The 24,289-nt window shown below is 36.8% G+C and overlaps 2 protein-coding genes across 41 annotated transcripts in view; one reads left to right on the forward strand and one right to left on the reverse strand.

Moving 5' to 3' along the window:
• RPGRIP1 (RPGR interacting protein 1) overlaps positions 1 to 24,289 on the reverse strand; it is a 179,037-nt gene that overhangs the window by 56,903 nt on the left and 97,845 nt on the right. Inside the window, exons 5-7 of the mRNA XM_081506750.1 lie at positions 6,984 to 7,168; positions 2,973 to 3,151; positions 1,891 to 2,012 (exon numbers count right to left, since the gene is read on the reverse strand). Of these exons, the coding sequence (XP_081362876.1) occupies positions 1,891 to 1,909 (19 nt within the window). The 5' untranslated portion in view covers positions 1,910 to 2,012; positions 2,973 to 3,151; positions 6,984 to 7,168. The remainder of the gene's footprint in view (positions 1 to 1,890; positions 2,013 to 2,972; positions 3,152 to 6,983; positions 7,169 to 24,289) is intronic.
• Positions 17,755 to 24,289, forward strand: part of HNRNPC (heterogeneous nuclear ribonucleoprotein C) — a 44,779-nt gene continuing 38,244 nt past the window's right edge. For 5 of the 40 annotated variants that reach the window (XM_081506808.1, XM_081506819.1, XM_081506829.1 and 2 more), the window contains exons 1-2: positions 17,755 to 17,900; positions 22,394 to 22,419. The gene's annotated coding sequence lies outside the window, so the exon portion shown is untranslated. Of the gene's footprint in view, positions 17,901 to 18,514; positions 18,560 to 21,898; positions 23,125 to 24,289 lie in introns of all 40 variants that reach the window. The other 35 variants (XM_081506818.1, XM_081506828.1, XM_081506841.1 and 32 more) reach the window with 12 other exon arrangements.

The raw sequence follows: 24,289 nt of genomic DNA on the forward strand, positions 1-24,289 counted from the left end.
ACACAAAAAATCATATATTGTATGATAACATTTATAGCAAATGTCGAGAATAGGCAAATGTATAGAGACTTAAAGCAGATTAGTGATTATCAGGAGCAAGGAGTGAGGAAATGGGGAATGTCTGCAAAAGGGTTTTTTTTTGGGGGGGTAATTATATGTTCTAAAATTAGGTAGTGGAGATGAATGCAAAACTGTGAATATAGTAAAAAGTAAGGAACTGTACATTTTAAAAGAGTGAACTTTATAGTATGTAATTTATATCCCAATAAAACTATTATGTATAATATACAACATTTATTATACATATATTATTATATATGTTATATCTATCTCACACATATAAATTGTGAAATAAAACACATATGGACAGTTTAAATAATAATAATGTGCACATAACGTACATACCAGGTTAAGAAACAAAAGATTACCAGTGCCCTCTGTAAGTTCTTCACCCATACTATTCCCTTCTTCCTCCAGAAGTGACCACTATCTTGAATGTTGTATTAATAACTGCCTTGTATTTCTTTATAATTTTGTAAGGAAAATTAAAATTATTTATTTATTATAGAGAAAGCAAATTTATTATTTCAATGTAGGACTATGTATCAATGTATATTCATTTTTCTGATCGATGGACATTTATGCTGTTTCCATTCTTTACTCTCTTGAACAACACTGCTATAAATATTATGATCTATGTCTCCTACTACACATATGCAAAAACCTCTGCCATTTTATACCCAGAAGTAAAGCTGCATATTGTTTTACTAGATAATGCCAAGCTTTTATTCCAAAATGATCACACCATTTATACACCCATGAGCAGTGCATAAAATTCCCTATCTTTGAAATAAAACTTACAGAAGTGAAATCAGGTGAAAAGAGAATTAACAGTAGCGATGAATAGGACTGAGGAGTGGGAGTGTGTGAACAAAGTTACAAAAATATCTTCAGGTGAGTGGGGAAGAAGTGGTAGTGGGGCTGTGCTCTCTCTTTCCTTTTATTTATTTATTTTTTTAAGTTTTGCACTGTTTTTTACTAAAGTCCAGAAATTTCCATATGACAAGTACATCAGTGAAATGTTCCCAAAGAAATACTGAACAATATACACTCTAGTTAGCTGCGGGTTCCAGCTCAAGAGTTCATACCTAATTTTTGTGCATTAAAAATAAGCATGGATCTTAGATGATCTAGAATACACTGTGTTCTGAAATCCACAGCTGGTTTGATTTTTAACCATAATGAAAAACCAGTATTTCTATTCCATCAAATGTGTTTTACACGCAATAGTAAATTCAGATCCACTGTATTATGCAACATACATCTTTGGAAAGCAACATAAAACAGTGAGATCGGATCAGTAGAAATATACAGTTAAAAGAAATACACAAAGTACTGTAGTTTTATTAAAAACTACTACTTGAGAAAGAAACCTTTCCACAAATAGCATAAAACTGTAGAATGATGAAAGGATCTGGGAAAGCTTTACAAAAGCCTAATTCCAACTGTATCTTCCTGAGGGTGGTGGCAAGGGGTATTTCCTTCCTTCTCTGGGATATCCCTGTCTCCCTCCAAGATCATCACGTGCCTGCCCGCCCACTCTCTCTCTTTCCTTTTAAAATGCCTACCTCTGCTTAGTGAGAGTGAAGGGCTGATCACATGCATAGATGAATGAGACTCGCTCATTTGTTCTTGGCTTGTGTTTGCGGTGCTCCTAAACCCACACAATAGAATTTTTATTATAAGAACACATGAAGAAAACATTGAGAAGATTGAGGAAAAGGGCTGAGAGCAAATCAGTCACTGTGAAGACTAGCAAGATGCCCCACAATAATAGACTGAGGGTTGTTTTCATTCTAAAAGGCACCCATCCTCAGACACCGAGTTTACCTTTCGAGGCTGGTATCATCAGAGGTATCGAGTCTATGTCTCTATCAGGTCCTTTGCTGTATGGTCCTCCAGAAGATAAGATGTCATATCATCTCCCAAGCTGTGAGAGATACCACAGAACACTGAAGTAAAGGAAACCTCCAGTCAATTACTTGCAATCTGGGGATGTCTTCTGCAGGCTAGACTTAAGCGGTAGCAGAAATTTCTCAACACTTTCATGATGGTATAAGACATGGCATAGTCTTTTCTGTAGTGATGTGAATCACTCTACACTAAAGGATAAAACCAAGCATTCAGTAATAATGATGTTATTTATTAAGAATGAAGTCAATTTTTCCAATTAAAGAATTGATCCATATCATTTTGGATCATTTTTAAAGTGTCTGCTCAGCCTGGAAGCCAATGACCATCCTCTTTCTCAAGGAAACGAGCCTCTGAACCCCTCACTACTCCATTATAGGATGTATTGGTGATAGGGACCAACACATCAGTAATCAGTTTCTAGTCTATGATCCAGTTCCTACAGTCATTGCTCATTAGACCAGGGGTAGACAACTGACCTAAGCTGGGCCAATCATATTTTTTCCTCCAGGCAGTTGGAAATGGGACTAAAAGACTTAAATTTAGCCTCTGTGGATGACTAGAACTATTAGGTAAACTTGGGATTTCTGGGATGGCCATATTCTGATATGTAGCCTAAATAACTGTGGAAATTCCATCTGCAGAGTCACTTCAAACCTCTTTTTCTGATTGTAATATCCAATCTCCTGGCTTGAAATATTATATATACATCTAGTATTTGCCTCAGAACGTTTGTATTTGGCTGGAATGATCTTTCCCTTACTCTTCACATGGCTAGTTCCTTTTTATCCTTCAGTCTCTCAATATCTTCTCATCTGCCAAGAGGACCTTCTCTGACTTTGCAACTAAAGTGATTACTTCCTCTATCATGTTGCCCTGTTTATTTCACTAGTAACACTTACCATACCCAGAAACTACCTCATTTATTTACACTTATTTATTGCCTCCTCTTACTAAAACATAAGGGCTTCGAAAGCAGAAAATTGGTTTCTCTTATTTACCTCTTACTTGAACAACTCTTAGACTGTAGGCTCCTCTGTCTAGGCAAGAATACTGGAGTGGGCTGCCATGTCCTTTTGCTGACCCAGGGATTGAACCGGCGTCTCTTTTGTCTCCTGCATTGACAGTGAGTTCTTTACCACTAGCACCACCTGGGAAGTCCTTAGAATGTAGTAGGCACCTAATAAATATATATTGAGTAAGTGAATAGGTGAATGAATAAAGAAGTCAAGAGAGAGACCAACACTGAGTGGTCGAGTTAAAAGGTACTGAAAGTTTCCTGTCCCTGATTTTAGTCTTCCCCAGCGCTTGTCTCTGTTCCTGCCCTTAGGTTCTGCATGAGAGTATTGTCCTTAAAACAAATTCCCCTTTTTGCTGAAACTAGCTTGACTTGTCAACTGAAGAAGCTTGTTCATAAGCTTATTTTGAACAAGCAGAGAAATACAAAGAAGAAGGTAGAAAGTATGATGGAGAAATTCTATTACTGGGAGAAAACATTAACATTTTGTTGATTTATTTTCCAGACAATTTAACTTGAATTGAATCATTCATATTCTGTTCTGTGATGTTTCATTTTTTAAACCACAATAAGTGGAGAATGTTTCAAATGACATAATTCTAAATGGATCTGTACAGATTTCTATATTAAGGAAGCTGACAATTACCCAAAGTTTCACGTTAGACAATAGTCCTAGGATAAGGACAAAATGGAAGCAACCAAGGAAACCATTTTGTTTTAAAGTCAATCCTCACACTTAAAGCTTTTTTTATGTCTGCTATATTACCCCATTTTCTCAACCAGTCTATTGTAGAAAAGTAAGATAAAAGGAAAGGAGGGCTGACTGTATCAGAGACCTGTCCTCTCACCTAAAGCCATTTACAAAAATGAAGCTGTAGTAGAGAAAGAGATTTTGTGGTTCTTTAACATTATTTAGACTCAGAGAAGATTGTCCTGGTTTATGACCACTCCAAAATACACCACCAAAGCTGTATAGTACAGTGGAGCCACTGAAAAGCACCACTAAAAGTGGTCAAAGAAGTTCTAAGAATGAAATGGAGGTTATCAGAATGCCAGAAAAGAAAACTCAGGAGAGACTGTGAAGGGACATCCAAATCCAATGAAGTGACCAGATCTAATGGCTCAGAAGAAAAAGAGTGGAGAGTAGATATAAAGAAGACTTTATCACTTGTTTTGCACTCAATGGAATGAAAGACAAAAATAAATTTGTGCAGTGATATTCAGAATTGTAGTACCCTGGGGCAAGGGTAGGTGAGTGAGGGCAAAGAATAACTCATTCATAGTGATTGCTGAATAAAGCCAGTGTGATGACATAAAAATCAAAATTATACAGCCAACTCTGCTTAATCTGATTTTATACTCACCCCTGATTAAAGTTGAAGAAAATGAACTGTAAACAGTGACTGTGGTCGAAAGCCTAGGAATAAGAAAGACATGATTCACACCTTTCTTTTGCTGTGTGACCATGGACAAGTTACTTAACTACTCTGTTTATTTTCCTTACCTATAAAATAGGGATAAAATACTCATCTCATATGATTATGATTAAGGTAAACTGAAATAATGCTTATAAAAAGTGTGCATAATGCTTGGCACTTAGTATAGGCTCCATAGTAGCTAAATGCTAGCTGTTTTTGTTGTTTTTGCTGAACTAGTTTCTGGCCAATTGATAATTCTAATTGTATTTATTGGTGTAAGTTAATGATTTATATTATGATATATATATATGTAATGTTCTTATATGTTGGTTAGTATAAATCAGTTCTCTATGGTATTTGAACATCACATGTCTCTTTACTAGCCTATCAGCTCTTTTGAGGATATCTTTGTTCCTAACAGAGTGCCTGGTATCTGCAGATACATCATAATTTTTCAACTAATGTATCACTATTTTATTGGGTTGTGATAGAAATTGTTTTCCTTTTTAGAGTTGCTTTTAATAATTTTACAAAGTTTTGCATTAATTCTCTCTCATCTCTAAGAACACAGTGAAGTGAGAGCCATAATGGTGCCACTTACTTGAGCAGAAGAGAGAAAAAAGAAGAAAACTGTAAAAATCAGGTGAGAAATCTGCTCAAAGGATTGTCAGTAGCATTTTAGTAAAGCATAGGAAATGATGTTGTAAAAATACTTCCATCCTCTAAAAATTCATGGATTAAGTGGACCTATGTGTTAAAATATAGAAGTAGTGTTTTAACTATTTTAAATTTAATATAGATTGGGAATTCAGGTCTTCCCATTGCATAAGAAGTTAACTTGAACAGGTCTGATAAACAGACAAGTCCCTGAAATGGGGCACTAAAGTTGGGCTCCTTCGAACTGAAAATCTGGGGGAAGAAAGGGACAAGTTGTGAATGGACTCTTAGAGAAAATAATTTAACAGTGAGTGAGGGAACTCAGGAGGAGCTGATCTTATTTAAGAGGACAGAAAGGAGATGTAAGCATTGAAAAAGAAACTTGGAGCAGAGATAAAGAGAAGCTTTGGAGAAAGTGTAGGCTCTGTAATTTCAGTGTCAGTTGTGTGAATGCTCTGAAAAGATGACAGGAACGCCTAGAATTTGGATTGAACTTAATTTGGCAAATGTTACTGAATGTCCATTTGGTGCAGTTGCTACATGGAGAAAAAAATACAGCCCTCAGATTTGTGGTTACCAGAGGTGGGGGTGAGCAGAATGGGAATTGGATGAAGATAGTCAAAAGATACAAACTTCCAGTTACATGTCTAAAATAAGTAAGTGCCAGGGATGTAATATACTTGATAAATATAATTAACACTGCTGTATGTTATATATTAAAGTTGTTAAGAGAGTAAATTTTAAGAGTTCTCATCACAAGGAAAAATGTATTTATATTTCTTTAATTTTGTGTCTATATAAATTGATGGGTGTTTACTAAACTGTGGTAATCATTTCACAATATATGTAATTCAAATCATTATGCTATACAGTGTCAATTATAATAATAAAAAATAATGTAGTTTCCCACAAAAAAGAAAGAAAAATAAAGTCCTTGCTCTTAGGAAGTGAATAATTAATGAGGAGAGGTGAAATGAGAAAAGCACATCCTTAGCTGTAAGGTGAAATATAAAAAGTCAATCTGAAAAAAAAAAGAAAAAGTCAATCTGAGAAGAGCAAAGCAAAATGAGAGTATAGAGGAAGACTGAAATTCACGTTTACCTGAAGGATCAGATAAAGCTTTACAGAGGGAGGATTGTTGGGGTCTGGAGGGATTTTGCAGGTGGAGCTAGAATGGTTTATACAGATAGAGGAGAGTTTGTATAGAGTCAGGGATGGGCAAAGAGCAGGGTGGTCTTCGACAGAAGCAGGTAGGCAGACAACTTTGAGAAACAGAGGTGTGAGAATTCAAGTGAAAGGAAGCATATGTTGGAAGACCTTACATATAAACTAGAGGAGTTATATTCATTCTGCAGAGAATGGGTGAAAATTACACATTTTGAGCACAAGAGCAATAGAGTTAGGACTGTGGAAAGGCTTTAGGAAGATTCATCTGGAATAAGTGCACTAAAGAGACTGGCAGAGAGGAGCATTAGGATATTGCTGTGGTTCAGGAAAGTGACCTTGAACTAGGAAGGATGGCGGCAGGGAGATGGAAGACTGGGATAGATTACAAAGACACTGAGGAAGGAGAATCTAAATACTTGCCAACTAGTTGGATGTGGGATAGAGTGAAGAAGGTGACAGGATTAAAGATGACCTAGTGATATTGTATCTGGATGCCTAGGAGACTGGCACAATACAGAATTCTCCAGGTAAGAATACTGGAGTGAGTAGCCATCCCCTTCTCCAGGGGACCTTCCTGACCCATGCTGCAGGCAGATTCTTTACCATCTGAACCACAAGGGAAGCCCAGTGACATTGTGTCTGGATGCTTGGGAGATTGGCACAAGACAAAATGAATAAACCTTTTTCACTCCTCTCAAAAACTCCAGGGAAAGAAATGGAAGACTATAAACATATATTCGATACAAACTTACAGTTCTTGCTTCCTCTAGAGAGCTCTTTCTTATTCTTTTCTCTAACTGTTTTGGTGTCCTCCAGTCCTGCAGAATCCTCTTGTCTTCCTGGCTTGTTAAGAAAGGAGTTAATACAGTTCTGTTTAGCTCTTAAGATGTTAACTCTTTGCAGATCAGAGCTTGAAGGTCCTACATTTTTTCTGTTTCTGTTGTGGTTGGAGAAAGAGCAGTTAAAACATTCTTTAACATACCAATTTCTCAACTAAAGCTGAAGCTGAAAAAGTATTTATTTGATCTGAGATTAACAGAAATGTGTTGGTGTCGGGAGAAGGATCTTTGAATCACTTCCTGAAGGGCAACAACAGTGGGAGATTTTCTGGACCCTGAGATCTCTTTGAAGGTAACAAATTCTGCTCCATTGGTGAGATCAATATGCCTACTCAATCCATGTGTGCCAGGACCCTCTCAAGTAAAATAATGTATATATTTCATCATTGTGACCATAGTTTTCAAACCAAATACTGGGATGTAATTATGCAACAGTGAACTTGATATTTGAAAATTAGATGTTCTTAAAAATTCTGCATGCTGATCACTGCATTCATACTATATATTAAGTGAAATCTAGTTTCAACTGTTATATGAAATTCTCTTTTATAAAAAATATTTATTTATTTTATTTGGCCGCACAGGGTCTTAGTTGCTGCCTGCGAGATCTCTGATCTTTACTGCAGCATGGAGACTGTTTCGTTGTGGTAGGTGGGATCTAGTTCCCTGACCAGGGATGGAACATGGGCTGCCTGCATTAGGAGCTTGGAGTCTTAGCCACTGAACCACCAGGAAAGTCCCCAAATTCTCTTTCTTATGCACACTCAGTATATACGTTGAAAAGAGATTCTCCGGAGGGTGAGCATATGTTTAATGGACCCTGTGTGACTTCCCTATGTCCTATGAATAAACTAAGAGAGACAATTAGGATTTATAAAGATTACTCAGAACACAGTAAGTGTCCCAGTGAAAACAAGAAAATCCAATTTAATATTTTCCCCAAGTCTAAATGTCAGAATTATAAAAACTGGCTTTTTTGGCACCCAAGATTACTTCTTGCCCAAGCAATTTCTCAGGGATCATGGATCTTCTCTCCTTTTTTGGCTTATCTAACCAGAATTAGTTCTGGGCAAAATTATGAAGTAGGCCAAGTTTGTGTTTGGTGATTTTGCTCTTTTTCTGAATCTCTGATTTTGTAAACGTTTCCTCCTGCTCCTTTCAGACAACAAGTTACCTCTTGTTTTTCCCCTGACATCCTCATTACATTTCAGAATGAATTTATATTATTTGATATTTTTTCACTAGGCTTAATATGCTTTTTTGAAACAGTCATTTTAATTATTTATTTATTTTTGGCTGCACTGGGTCTTTGTCGCGGGGGCTTTCTCTAGTTGCGGCAAGTGGGGGCTACTCTTTGTTGTGCTGCGAGGGCGTTTCATTGCAGCCACTCGTGGAGCACAGGCTCTAGAGTTCGGGCTCAGTAGTTGTGGTACACAGGCTTAGATGCTCCACGGCGTGTGGAATCTTCCTGGATCAGGGATCGAAACTGTGTCCCCTGCGTTGGCAGGCAGATCCTTATCCACTATGCCACCAGGGAAGCCCCAGGCTTCATATACTTCTAAATGTAGACTATAAGGCTTTGTTTCATGTTAAAGAAATTTAACTCATCAAGAAGTTGGAGATATAATAATACTATTCTGATTATAAAAGTAACACATGTTCATGGTAGACACAAACAGAAAAAGAAAAAGAAGAAAATTAAATGTATTGGTAATCCTAACACCCAGAGATAGCTACTATTATAATTTTGATTTATGCATGTATAAAGGTGTAGATAATAATTAAAATAAAAATAGAATCATTTATTTTCTTTTTAAATTTATTCTTAAAAATTTAGTAAAATACTCATAACAAAATTTACTGTCTTAATAATTTTTAAGTGTATAGTTCAATAGTGTTAAGTATTGTTAAAACACAAAATTCAACTTGAGTAAATTTTAAACCTCTTGTTGGTTTTCTTCAACAATCACAAATTAGGCAGAATTCTATCTAGCAGACCAAAAGGAGCTCCAAGGAGCTGTACAAAATGAAAGACTTTTATAGGCATAAGGCAATGGAAACAAGGAAGTTATACTAGACAGAAGAGTGCTTAGTTATTGCATCCTTTAGGGGATGGGTCTATCAGGCAGGCTACCTAAGGGGTATGAATTAGGCAATTCCTGATTGGCTAGTTTAAGATTCCATTTTGGACTTACAAAACTGTAAGTCAAGTCTTGGTTTGATGACATGGGGCTTAGGATAAGCAACTCCATTTTGGGCCTGTTGTCTTGTTTTTAACAGTATATTCACATTGTTATACAATCAATCTCCAGAACCTTTTCATCTTTCAAAACTGAAACTCTGTGCCCATTAAACAACTCCCCATTTTCCCCTCCCTCCAGCCCTTGGCAACCACCATTCTACTTTGTTGTTTCTATGAGTCGTTTATTTTTTAAAGTTTTCATTTTTTAATAACTAATTATAATGTACAATGAACATTTAAAAATATTATTAAATATTCTATTGTATAATTAGAAATGACTGTTCAATATTCTATAAATGTATAATAATCAATTTAATCAATTCTCCATTGATGGGCATTTAGATTGTTTTTTTGTTTTTTTGCCATTATAACCATATTGCATTAAAAATCCTCATAGATAAATCCTTGCTTCCATCCATATTTATTTTTATAAGATGAATTACTAAAAGTAGAATTGCTGAGTCAAATTGAATGCCTATTTTTAAGGCCTTGGATGAATGTGAAAGTGTTAACTGCTCAGTCATGTCTGACTCTTTTCGAACCCTGGACTGTAACCCATCAGGCTCCTCAGTCCACATATCCAAATTGTCCAACCAACTTTCAGAAAAGCTATACTAGTTCATACTTCTGTCAGCAGTATCCATTTCTTCTCATGTTAACAGTAGGAGTATCTTTTTTTAAAAAAATCTATTTCATAGTCAAAAATACTAATTCACTATCCTTTTAAAATACATTTCTTTACTTGCTAGTTGCCTTGAACTTTTAAAATATTTGTTATCATTATATGTTTCTTTTACAAGTCCCTGATGCATTAAGGATATTAGATTTTTTCCATGTTTTCTATTTTGGTTGTTATATGTCTGTTGTAAGTATTTTGAAACAGATTGAAAATGAGAAAAGAATTAAATAATGTCATTTGCAACAACATGGAAAAGTTTTATATACTATTAGACCTATGGTGTTCAAAATGGTAGCTACTAGCCACATGTGGTTATGAGGCATTTGAAATGTAGTTAGTGTGACTAAAGGACTGAGTTTTTAGTGTTATATCCTTTTTTCCTTGTACACATAGCCATTTCAGGTGTAAAACAGTGATTTTTTTTAAAGTAACTTCACTGACTAATGCAACCATCACCATAAATCAGTTTCAGGACATTTTCATTCCCCAATTTTATATATTTTAAATTTAACATTGAAAACTGATACTTGATTTAGATATTAGAAACCTTACACAAAGTTAACAATACTTTCTTTTGCTTTCAGTACTCAGGTAAAGGGAAAGTACTTTAATGATCTTTCTTTTATTGCTCAAATCTGCCAATTCAAATGCATACCACCTTTCTTTGTGATATATTACCCCTAATTCAGAATTTCTTCAAATTCCCCAAATATATCATTTTTTGACCCGTACTATTGTGTTTTTATCACTCCCCAGAAGAAAATGGTAGTCAAGGTTCTTTGAACAATGAGAAAGTAAGCAAGGGAGTATGTTCTAGGATTTAGGTGGTGGTGGCAGTTTAGTTGCTAAGATGTGTCCAACTCTTGCGACCCCATGGACTGTATCCTGCCAGGCTCCTCTGTCCATGGGATCCTCCAGGCAAGAATACTGGAGTGGGTTGCCATTTCCTTTTCCAGGGGATCTTCCCAACCCAGGAATCAAACCCAGGTCTCCTGCATTGCAGGCAGATTGTTGACTGACTGAGCTATGAGGGAAGCCCTAAGATTTAGCTATCTGAATGTAAATTGGGATGACAAGAAGGCAGTGTTCTGGGAGTAGAGTTGTGGAATAGGTAGTGATAAAAGGTAAGATTCTTTCTATAGTAAGAGTTGCCATATGATCCAGCAATCCCACTCCTGGCCTTATATCTGGACAAACTATAATTCAAAAAGAAACATGAACCCCTATGTTCACAGCAGTACTATTTCAAACAGCCAAGACATGGAAACAACCTAAATGTCCACTGACAGAGAATGGATAAAAACATGGTACATATATACAGTGGAATATTACTCAGTCATAAAAAAGAATGAAATCATGTCAGTTGCAGCAACATGGATGGATCTAGAAATTATCATACTAAGTGAAGTAAGTCAGAAACAGAAAGACAAATATCATATGATATCCCTTATATGTGGAATCTAAAATATGACATAGATGAACTTATCTATGAAACAGAAGCAGATTCATAGATATAGAGAACACACTGGTGGTTGCCAAAGTGGAAGGGATAAGGGAGGGATGAACTGGGATTTTGGGACCAGCAAATGCAAGCATATCATATATAGAATGGATAAACAAGGACCTACTGTATAACACAGGGAACTTTAGTCAATATCCTGTCATAAACCATAATGGGAAAGAATATGAAGAAGAGTATAAATATATGTATTACTGAATCTCTTTGCTGTACAGCAGAAATCAACACATTACAAATTAACTATACATCAATAAATAAATTAAAAAAAGAATCAGTCTATGGTAATGTTCCTCAGACATGAAGAAAGTTCTCTAAAATTATGTTTAAAGAGTTCCTAGGTAAATTTTATAATGGTCAACCATATGAAACAATTACTATGTGAAATAAAATTTCAGACTTGAAAGGATTTGGGCCAGTTCACATAGTATTTTTATAACCTTTAGATGTTTTCTCAAAAGGTCAGTTTCTACCATCATAGGTAAAATAAGCACTAATTGTTAAATGTAAGATTTGTCAGCTGAAAAGTACATTGTAAGCTGTACAAAGATTAGCTTAATGAAAAACTACCAGAGGCTAAAGTCTTGTGCTGCAGAGCCAGAAGGAGAACAGATGGCAAGAGTGTTAGAGAAGGCTTAACCTGCAAGAAACCAGATTTAGGTCATTGCTGGGATGAAAATTAGAAGAGAAGCAAAGAAGACAAAGGAAAAAAACGGAGAAAAACATTTAGTAGGAACAGGAAAAAAGAAACTGAGGAAATAAGAAGAAGTCTTCTTAAGTCATTTATTTTCACAACATTTCCTTGAAAGGGCTGGGGCCTATATTATATAGATTCCACAGCATCATGTACTTATATTTAGCAGCAATTTATTATAAGCAATTGCCTAATTATTCATTTAATACTTGACTCTGTTCCTAACATCAGGAACTACATCTATTTTGTTTACTTCTATGTCCTTGTGACCTGTTACAGTACTTGGCACAATTGCTTATTACATAGCATGTATTTGTTCATAAATACTTGTTCAATAAATAAGTAAAATTTCCACTGTCGCAAATCTTACATTATTAATAACTATGTAATGGTTATATGCACTCTAGAATCAGACTTCCTGGAGTCAGAATCTTAGCTCCATCAAAAACTAGCTGTGCCACTTTAGGCAAACGATTTAATTTCTCTGTGCTTTAGTTACCTCACCTTTAAACTGAGGATAATAAAATTGCCACGTGAAAAGTGCTTCACACACAGTTATAGAAAAGTTATGGTTTTTTTCCCTATTATTAACATAATGGTGGCCAGTAATACTTAAAATCAGATACTACTTGACTTCAAAACCACTAGATGTCATGATTCTGAGTTGCTTTAATCTAATTTTTTCAAGCTTTATGGATAAAGATTTTTTTGCTTATTTTTAAATTTTTAAGCTCAAGATTTTGATTATTAAGGAAAAGATTAAAAAGTTCTCTGATTACAGATATTGAGGTAAAAATAAATCCATATATACCTCTTTAAAAAATCTGTAAAAATCTATACCAAATAGTCAAGAATGAATGTTCTTGGAGGACAGAGCACATAGATGCTTTCACTCTTTCTGTATTTTAATTTTTTATAATAATCACAAATTATTAGAAAAAAACAATAGGATATTTCCATTTGGAAAGCTTTAAAATAAAAATAGAAAAACACCCTAAAACACTAGAAACCTTGAAAAGAATATATAATCCAATCAAAGTGACCAATAAACCAATAATATTATTAGCAGTGTATAACATCTTTTTTGGAGAATATATGCTCTGTTGAAGGACAGCAGGGGCTGCCAGATGTAGGGCCCTGTGGAAGGGATAACACTGATAAGTAAGAGGGGCCAGTCAGGAAAGAGCTGTGAATGAAACAATGAAAATGTAGGACTGGAACAGAGCGCTATTATAGGATTTTAGTATGGGAGTCACAATAAAAGTGAATGCTTTCAAATGATTATCATGAGAGCAGTTTGCAGGATCAGCTTGGGGGACAGACTCAATATAGTAAAACAGGATGCATTCAAAGTTTAAGGGTCTTGAAAGTGCTGTGTAATATCTTTACCATATCATTTTTCTGGTAGAATATGGTCAGAAAGGTCTCCCAATCAGTGTAAAAAAGCATAAAGTACTGTTGGGTATTAGAAAGCTCTGTGAAATTTTAATTAAGTGCTTTGTCTGGATCCATCAGAGACTACCTCCTCACTCTCCAGTAGAAGTCGCTTTTTTTTTTCTTTTTTTTTTAGGGCATCAGCCCTCAATTTTCTTTGTAGGACACTAGATGCTGTTGTTCAGTCGCTAAGTTGTGTCAGACTCACAGCCTCGTGGACTGTGTAGCCTGTCAGGCTCCACTGTTCATGGGATTTCCTAGGCAAGAATACTGGACTGGGTTGCCATTTCCTCTTCCAGGGGATCTTCTTGACTCAGGGATTGGACCCAGGTCTCCTGCACTGCAGGCGGATTCTTTACTGACTGAGCCACCAGGGAAGCCCTGGAAGATGCTTTTGATAACACTCTTGGATAATAAAGGATAAGAGGAAAAGAGGCAATGAGAACTGTATTGGTAAAGTCCTATTTGACTTGTTGAATAGAATAAGGTAGATAACTAGGTACACTGAGGGTATGTAGGATCACAAATATTGAGGAAAATATTCAGCCAATATGTCAGGTAAAAAGCAAATCAGGCATTTCAAAGCTGTTGCAGCTTTTCCTTTCTTCCTCTGGACAAATGGCTTAGAACTGGGAGGAAGAAAGGTTGCAGGGGACACATTATTCTGGTAATATCTCTAAGCCACATAAAGCCTTCTTAAAAGAGAAACTACTTCTTGAATCAAAGACAACAGCATAGTTTTGTTTTTTCTCTTTAGCCCAAGGTAAGGTGTTTCACTCACCACTCTGTAAACCTAGGTTTCAGAGCCTTAAAACCAGATAGTTGTGAATGATTATGAACAACATGGTGCTTTGCATTCTGCCTTGTACTATGCTATTTTTGCTCTTGAGAGTCCCTTAGACTGCAAGGAGATCAAACCAGTCTATCCTAAAGGAAATCAGTCCTGAATATTGATTGGAAGGACTGATGCTGAAGCTGAAATTCCAATACTTTGGCCACCTGATGCAAAGAACTGAATCATTGGAAAAGACTATGATGCTGGGAAAGATTGAAGGCAGGAGGAGAAGGGGATGACAGAGGATGAGTTGGTTGGATGGCATCACCGACGTGATGAACGTGAGTTTGAGTAAGCTCCGAGAGTTGGTGATGGATAGGGAAGCCTGGCAGTGCTGCAGTCCATGGGGATGCAAAGAGTCGGACAGGACTGACGGACCGAACTGAACTGAAGGAGTTACTATTTCTATTTCCTTATCTCTTCTCCCACTTCCCCTCCACTACTGAAGTCTGGCTAATAGCTTTCTACAATGTATACAGAGTCACTTAATAAAAGCAGCCAACTCAAGTTTAAAGGTGTTTAAGTAGAAGAGATAAAGGAAACTTCCTACTCCCCATTTCACCTGCCACTCAGTTAAGAGTCTTAAAACCAGATAGTTGTGAATGATTATGATCAACATGGTGCTTTGCATTCTGCCTTGTATTATGCTATTTTTGCACTTGTTTTCTCACCCTCGGTAAATTCAAGCTACTTGATGGAGGGTTTGGATGTTAATTCTTGGATCCTCCATATCCACCCCATCTAGCAATGGGGAAAACTCAGTAGAAACATAAATGCTCTCCCTTAAGTACTCCCTTGCACCAAATACAGTGATACTTAATAAATGTGTGCATGCATGCTTAGTCTTGTCCAACTCTTTGCAACCCCATGGACTGTAGTCTGCCAGGCTTCTCTGTCCATGAGATTTTCCAGGCAAGAATAATGCAGTGGGTTACCATTTCTTCCTCCAGGGGATCTTCCCAACTCAGAGATCAAACCTGCATCTCCCATATTAGCAAGTGGATTCTTTACCACTGAGCCACCTGGGAAGTCCCAGTTAATAAGTAGGTCATGTCAAAGATCATGCAGTAAAATTGATTTCTGGTAAAATGAATTTAAATACTAACACTTTATAAATATTTTTATTCTGTGAGAACCATGAGTAATAAAACATGCTAGTATTTATTTTTGTTTACCTAAGAAACACACGAATAACACGTCAATCAAGCCTCATACTATCTGGTTTCCTCTGAGTAAAAAATGTATAAAATATTTAATAAAAAAAAGGATAGTCTACCTGTTTGTCCAGGGAAAATAATTTCTCCTGATAAATAAAAGCTAATGATTAATTTAACACAAATTTCAGACACTCTGTTTAAGGTCCTAGGACATGTAGTAGGCAAAGGGAATACAGAGAGCAATAAGAATTAAACTCTGTAATCAAAAGACATACTATCCACAAGAGGAGAAGAGATGAATGTAAAATTAACCACAGTGCAATGAGGTCATTTGAAATAAGCTGCAATGTGGCAACTGAGCTGAGGCTTTAAGCACTTGGAGATGTTTCCTCTCTGATTACTTGTTCAAACTTAACAATTCGGAAAATATAGAAAAGCACAGGGAAGTTTAAGGGGAAAAAAAAAAAGCACAACTTCTCCCACCAGGGGGGAACCACTATTAACATTTTTTTCTTACATGCTTTTTGTTTTTGCTTTTTAGATTTGCTTAAAACAATACATGCATATGGCAAAAAGTTCAAATTGTAAAGAAAGGCATACCATTGAAAAATGTAAAAGGTTCGCTCCCCAAAGATACATCCAAATAAATTTCTAGGCCCAAGATGGAGTTGCTCCTGCTGGGAGTGTCACGTTAGCAAACTGAAACTTCACGTTCCTGTAAAAGGTCAGCTTGACCAGAAACGCAGTACACCCAGTCAATCTTCTCAAACGCCACACTTCTTAGGTTGTATACTTATTTCCCTGTTCCTTAATCTTTCTAAATAAGGTCAGATACACAACTGCAGGCAATCAAACTCTTGATTGCCTTGCTGCTTTTAATGCTGTATAAAGCTCATTCTTGCCCAAACTCCCCGGGGGAGTGCTCCACTGCTTGTGAGTCACCGTACTCTTCCAACCACGAATTGTCTTCCTTTGAGTAAAGGACATTAAACTCGTTATTAAATTGTCTTGATTTTTGCCATTTGACAGGTAACAGTTTCCTTGTGAATCTCTCTGAAATTAAGAATTAATTCGAAACTAATGCATAAAACTGTATTCACAAATGCATATATTCCTTAAAATGTATAGAGTATCACATTCTCTAGATAAGTGTTCTGCGTCTTGCTTTCCCCAACTACGCAGAGAAATATCCTTTATTCCTAGCACAGTTGGCCCTTATTGCATTGCGTGCTCGGCTGCTATAATATAACCAGAGGGACTGCAGTACAGACGATGCCAGTAGGTGGGAGACAGGATCTTTCAGGATTAGGAGAATTAAGGGACCCGATTGTGGGCTCGGGCGGGGGAGAGCTAGCCCGCTGAGCCAATTTGGTTGGCATATAGGATATTAGTAAGTGAGATGACTTAGGGCCAGAGTAAGAATACTGTAGTATTCCAGGCCAGTATTTTAGACTTTATTTACCTTTTGCAGTAGAGAGGTGACTAAGTTGTTTTGCGTGAGATATGAGTTGTGGGCTTGACAAGCTGAGAAATGTCCAGAAAGGAGCTCTAGGGTTGGAAAAACTGCAGGGCTGGTTTGTATTCTAGCTTTTAGTGCTCCCTCCCCAGTCAAAGAAAAAAAAATTTTTTTTTGTCCACACTGCAGGCTACAGCTTTTCCTTTTACATAGGCCGGGAGCTAGGGCAGACCTTTCGGAAGTCTACCAAACAAGACCCGGCAATCTTTACCCGCCCCCCGCGCCGCGGGAATTCCGAGATCCGGGTGGGCCTCCTTCTAGGCGCTCTGAAGAGCAAGGATGGGATACTGAGACCGCCAATCAAACATCTCGGATACCCGGATGTGAAGCGGTGAGCTTTACAAAGGCAAGTTTCCACCCAGAACTTCGTCAGGGTACAGTGGCCAATAAGCATGTCTCAGAAGATAAATGACAGGAAATATAACCAGTTACAAACTAGTTTCCCCACGCATGTGGAAATTCTCTAGATTAGTCTAACCCATTACTGATTGTGATTGGATAGAATTGTGAAGAGCGGTAGAACTGCCTAATGAGAAGCGGCAGCGAGAAAACTCGCAGCCAATAGGAGGATTCTCAGGAGTGGGGCGGGCCTAGACCTTCGCCTCGGCGGCAGAGGAGACTCGGGGGCCATTTTGTGAAGAGGCGAAGGCTGAGCGATTGCGACCGCGTTGCCGACCTCGAGCAGGAATCGGCTTCTCCACGTAGAACCCAGGGGTAGGAGATTCAGAATCGAATCTCTTCTCCCTTCCCCCTCCCGGTAAGTGGAGGGAGCGGAAGCAGGGGAAGCGCTGGGTTCTTTGGGGAGCGCGAGGTGGAGTGGGAGAGAGGACGAGGGAACCCTCCCCTCGGTAGAGTAAGCAGGCCCCCGTTTATTCTCTGGTTTGGGGGTTAGATCTTACGCGGAGAGTTTTCTAGGCCTCAGCCCTTGCGTAGATTTTTAACCCAGTGTCCTCTAGGCCACAATCGTCAGGGAAAATGCTGTTTTTCTTTTTCGCTCTCCTGTGTTAACGGCTGTCCTTTCATTTTCTGTAACCATGAGGACTCTGAGATTGTGAAAGGGATGATCAAAGATGCTCATGAATGTAGTTCAAGTTAATGTAGTGCGATACTTCCTGTTAAATTTTAAAATTAAGTGGGGGATGGGGAAGGGTTATCAAGCAGAAATTTTTTGTACCGCAAGCGTCCAAATTCTGGAGCGTACCGCAGGGTATAAATATGAAAACAATAGGTTTAATATTTTACTGTATTACTTTTTAGTTTACGCCTCTCTGAACAAATGATGGACCTCGAAATATTTTCAATTTTATTAAAAAAATTGTAATCTGATTTACATATTAACAGTAATAATTAAAGCTGGATTTTTATCTGCAGGTTACAAATCACTTGAAATATATAAGTTAGTGGAACTTGCTTGAGGTAGGTATTACTATCTTTCTTAGACAGAAACCGAGGCATGAGCGTTGATTGCCTAGGTCATATTAATCAGCCGAACTAGTAAGGAAATTGGTCGCCAGGTTAAGTCAAGTGGCTTTACCTCCCCGTTGGAATAGTAGATATTAAAAGTAATTACAGCAAGGACTAGCGGTAACTGGAAATTCCCAAACTGGTCTTGGGGAAAAGATTATGAATATTGCGTTTATTAATGTACCGTCCTAAGATTTTGTGAAGTTTGATTTTCGGGATATTCTGGCATTAATTTTCCGGACCATCCCAAAGTTGGCAAAAATCCATAACTATATCCTTTTTGTTAAGCAGGTATTATGGTGGTTACTATTTGTGCTAGGCCCTGAAAATTACTAAACAATTTTTGCCAAGTTTGTAAAAATTACATAAGTTTCAAAGTATCACATTCACTTATCCAAGAAACCGCTTTTTTTTTTTTTTAATCTTTGTGTAAGATTTACGTGATTTTGTTTTTCATAATGTGTTAAACATTCACAAAAAGTAATGTTAAGCACAGTTGAAGCCCATACTGGGTAAATTTGTCCCTTAGGAACAGAAGCTAAAACTGTTATTCTAGGTAGCTATGTACTGATCCCTTACCACGTAGATATTGTAATAGGAATCAAAAGCTTTGACTTTAAAAAAATAAAAGCTTAAGCATTTATATTGTCATATGGACTTGAAAAGGGCAATGATTGGTTAATTTAGGAAATCATACACCTAATATTGTTGGCAAATAAAGAGAAATGTAGGAAATCAGTAATTAAGAATGGTTAAATTCTTACAAGGAAATTAAAATTAATATCTGAAACAGTTCTAGATTTGATTTCAAATAGATAGGCATTAGTAACATTTTCATGTTGGCTGGAGAAGAGGGATTTAAGAAGGATGGCTTAAAGTTGGAGGACCTCTTTGTGTTTCCCATGCTTATGCCTCCTGCTGTTTTCTTTGGTAGAGGATATAAGCACACCTTATTCCTGATTAGGTCTCTAGAGGGTTTCACATAGTGTGTGACCTTGTTTTGGATGGAATTGCCGTAAGAAACAAGCAAGGAATAAGCTCCAAAATAGCTAGTTATTCTAATCTTAAAGATTAATTTATATTAACTGGTGGATGTGTGAGAGGTCAAGTGGGGAGTGTGACAGTTGAAAGAACCCTGGTCTAGGAGTTAACTGGATTTTTCCCCTCCTGCTGCTTATTACCTACCTGTTAGGCAAATCAGTCAAACTTTCTGAAATTCAGTTTTATATTTATAAGGGGTCTTAGACTTCTTACCTCTTAATTTCTATTTTCTGTAATTCAAGTTATTTGTTGCCAGAAGGCTAAATAGTGTACAGAAATAATTTTATTGTTGACAGCAGTGTTTGTATATTAGTAATTACTGTTAACTGTCTTAATAACAGTATTTCAGTCTTCAAGTCATTTTATTAGTTGTCTTTGGGGAGCATTATTTGCTCATACTTAATATATACTCATCCATTCTCATTGGGATCAGGAAAGCTTAAAATTTTGTACATAATAGATTTACTAGATAGTTGACTATGGTGAAAACTAGAACTTTAAGATGCAGCATAGCTGCATGTGTTCTCTTAGATATTGGAAATCTGAAGTTTATAAAGGGAAAAGGGATTCCTGTAGGGCTTTATGGTATAGCGTTTAGTGTGGTAGGTTATAATCTTTGAGTTATTTTATTTTGATCCTAATTAGGGGATAGAGATTGCTTATTAAACTCTACACAGTGGTTCTTAAACATGAGCAGACATTAGGACCAGTAAGAGGGCTGGTTTAAAACAGATGGCTGGGCTCTCCATCACCATTTTCTAATAAAGTCAGTCTGGGGTAGACCTTGTTAATTTGCATTTCTAATATGTGCCATGCTGTCTTGGTTGGCAGCCCTCACTTTGAGAATACCCCCTTTAGAAGAAGGGATGCAAATCTCCTAGAGGTTTGACAAAGTATAGACTACAGGTGTACTATTAATTGCAAAAGTTACAATGAGGTGCTCAATTTGGTTAATCATTTTTATGAGGGGTAGCTCATCAGTTAAACATAGCATCTTGGAAGACATCTTAAGTTCTTGAGTTTGAAAGATGTAAACGTTTTCACATTTTTAAGCTTATAACGTGTTTGCCGAGGGTTTGTTTGTGGATGAACCAGTTATTTAACAGCCTGACATTACTGAGTACCAAGTTCAGGCTATGATTCCAAAGAAGAAAACTGAGTGTCTCACCATAACTGAACATCCTTTACACTTACACATTCAGAATGTATATTTGAATGTACATTCAAATAATTGTATATTTTCTGTAACTTTTTTATAATAGTTTGTACATTTGTAAAATTTAACGCATCATCTAAGCGTAAAAGTAGCTTATATGGTCTGCTACTTCTCAAAAATAGAGTTAATAGTACCTTTTCCATTGCTGTAGTCATTAACTTGTAATTGACTTAAGGAACACTTTTTAAAAGCTCAGCTTAAATTTTTTTAGTTAACTGACATTTGGAAAGGAGAATAAAATCTCATGGCTAAATATTAAATTGCAAGTACAGTCATTCTTATTTGCTCAAAGACCTACAGTCTAATTGCAAATCTTAGCCAGTCTGTTGTGGTATGTATCAGATTCTTAGAATTCCTATCTTGGAATTAGGTGTATGTACTATTTGTAAACAGTGGGACCACAAAGAAACAAACGTACTTTTTGCCTGTTCTTTTAACATTGTATAGTCAGTAGCCATAATAATCTTTTTTCCTTCATCTGACTTTTCATTCTGTTACTCAGTGGATTAATGTTCTCTTTATTTAAACTGTTTCCTTGATAGGTTCTGTCAGGTCTTATAGATTGACCACTCATTGGTTTTGAGACTAGATGTCATCTCTAGTATGTATCTTTCAGAGTAGACCCTTCCCCTTCAGTTTGTATGGTAGGAAAAGCTACCTGGGCCTAAAATTTAAAACACGAATCTGCTTTCTGATGTTTGACATTTGCTCACTTCACCTCTGTTTACCTGGTTTTTCTAAATTTTCTTTGGCCAAACTGATTATCAAGATGAGTGTTTGAATGTGGATATTTTTTTGAGACCCTTAAGGGAATACAGGTGCATATGTAATTAAAATAGTCACCTACTGACATTGAAGAATCGTGAAGCCGGTCACTGGTAGAGGTGATAATTCTATAGAGGCTCTCCCCATCCAGTGGGATGTTATGCTTTACCAGAATGTTACATGCAATGGACAGATGTTTCTGTCTTGGGGGTTTAGGGCACAACATTTCTGAGGAACTCTGACTCAATCTGTCCCTTCTCCTTTCACAGGGCAGCAAGGCGAACCCCATCCCTACTCACTGGAGCTCAGCTTTGATTTTTAACCTCCCTTCCCCACCCTTCCAGAACACACACATTCCCATTCCAAAATTGATTTTATAAAGACATTTTAAACTTAATGATGCAACTTGGTGTGCACTACGGCAAATTTACAGGTGTTTTTTTTTTTCAATTGTTTCCAAAAACGGGACTTGGATTTAAGATGTAATTTTTAAATTTCTATTTCTATTTTTTCTGCAGCAGTTGGGTTAGAGGAGGAGGAGCCTTTTAGCCTCTCATAAACTGACCTCTCTACTTCCTCGTGTATTTTTAAGATTGATTGATGATGTGGAAAGGGCTTTGCTTGTCTGCTACTGAGAACTTTACCCTTGCGGTTTTTGTGGAAACTGCTTTTGGAAAGAGAAAAGAAATGAACTTTACTGACTTGACATTTTTGCACCTCCCGTTTTTCTAATCTGGGCTATTTTTATTTTTGTTTTTTTACAGTGAGATTTTTTTGATCTTCAGCTACAGTAAGTTATTCCAATTTTTTTTTTACATTTTTCCTGACTTTCCGCTGATTTCCTTTTTATTGTTGTTACTAGTTACTATTATTTATTATTATACTTAATGATGGTGATGATGATGATGATAATGACACTGATGATTTTTAACCGGATTAAAATCGAGTTTTTCTGAATGTTCATTAAGAATTTCTCCGGCCTCCTGATTGACTTTGGAGTTTTACATCTTGGGAGAGAAAGTGAAGGCATTAGCATTTTTAAGTGGATTGATCACATAAACCTTTTCTCTCCCAACCCTCACCCCTTGCCCTTATCCCCTTCCCCACGCTCGAAAGAATTTTACTGGCTGTTAAGTCTGTGACCTTATTTTTCCTGATCTTTAACTTAACTGTTTTAGAGCATCTCTGGACGTCTGTATTTTTTATTTTTTTATTTTTGTTTTTTTTATTTTTAATCTTTCATTTGTTAAATTTTTAAACTGTGCTGCAATAAAATGTGTGTGGTATTACTTAACACCTATGATGGTGATGGCATTTTCCCAGAAAGCCATCCCCCTCCTGTTTCCCTTGAAATCCCATCCTGCTTTTCCTGTACACTACCCGTCACAAACCACAAGCTGCAGCAACATGGATGCCCAGCCTGAAGCAGCAGCAGCCAGGATGACCTGGAGCCAGGGGGGCCTTCGGAACAGATGCACACCCTTCCTGGGTGATGGTAAGAGGTGTAAGGTCCACTTGGTTTCATTGGAAAGACTAGGAAATAACACCTGTTTAAGTTGATGTGGTGCAGGTGATAGCTTCTGGAAATGTTTGGGTTAGGCTTTTGTGTGTTTATCTCAAAAGATGTTTCCTAAGGAAGGACCCTTCAGGGTTTTGCAAACTAATGGAATTATGAGTGTCAAGCTTGAGGTGCTGAGAGTTTTTCATAAAGGAAAGAGCAGCTGAAGTTTACATATATTTTAGAATGAAAATAACATGCTTTAGTGATCAGCAAGACAAAAACATTAGGTATTGTTTTTTTCTTAGATATTGTAAATTAGTAAAAATATTCTGTCATTTAGGGCAATCTTCCTTGGGATTGTGACAATAATTTTGGATTGTATTCTATCTAGACTTTTTTATCATTAAAATTTAGTGTGAATCAACCCACAGGAAACATGCTTTGATATTGAAATGCTATCTGACTGGAAGGTTTTTTAAAAAGAAAAGGATAAATAGACTTTTTAACCTCAGACAGCAGGAAAATCTGTATAATCTCTGTATCCAAACCAGGAAAGATCAAGGATTGACCTTTTTTTCAGTGATTACTTGTGGCCCAGCTACGTATTAGGGAATCGACTGTGTTCCAAAGATTAATAAGACTGAATATTCACAAGAAAAATTCAGAGATTAATAAGGATGTGGATAGTCAAAGTGTTAAAAATAATAGCAACCTGTAGAAATCGCAGCGAGTAGGACACAACTGAGTGACTAACACAGTAATATTTTACTGACAACGGTGAAATGTTTTGGTAATTCACTTGAGAGTTGCTTTAATATTGACCTGGGGTAAGGCCAGGGGAGAAGTACAGTGGTTTTAAAGGTATACTTAATGCTGTGTGTACTAGAATAAATCACATACTTGACCCCTCCCCTTACTCCTATTGAAAGTAAAATCTAGTTAAGGTGAAAACTGAAGGCAGCCTCAAAGGAAAACAAAGTGGGAGAAAATTAAGTAAAATGTCATGAGGTTACCTGGAAGAGGAATGGAAAGTTTTCTTTTAGGTCCAGGTTTTATTGATAGCCTTTTAGAAATCCATTATTTTATGGGTCATGTTCTTCTGTTTTGAGGAATGCAAAAAGGTATAATAGTTCTTCAGGGACTCATAGCCTTGTGAGGA

This window comes from Giraffa tippelskirchi, chromosome 7, assembly GCF_054371585.1.
Source record: "Giraffa tippelskirchi isolate mGirTip1 chromosome 7, T2T-mGirTip1v1.2.pri, whole genome shotgun sequence".
Taxonomy (NCBI): Eukaryota; Metazoa; Chordata; class Mammalia; order Artiodactyla; family Giraffidae; genus Giraffa; species Giraffa tippelskirchi.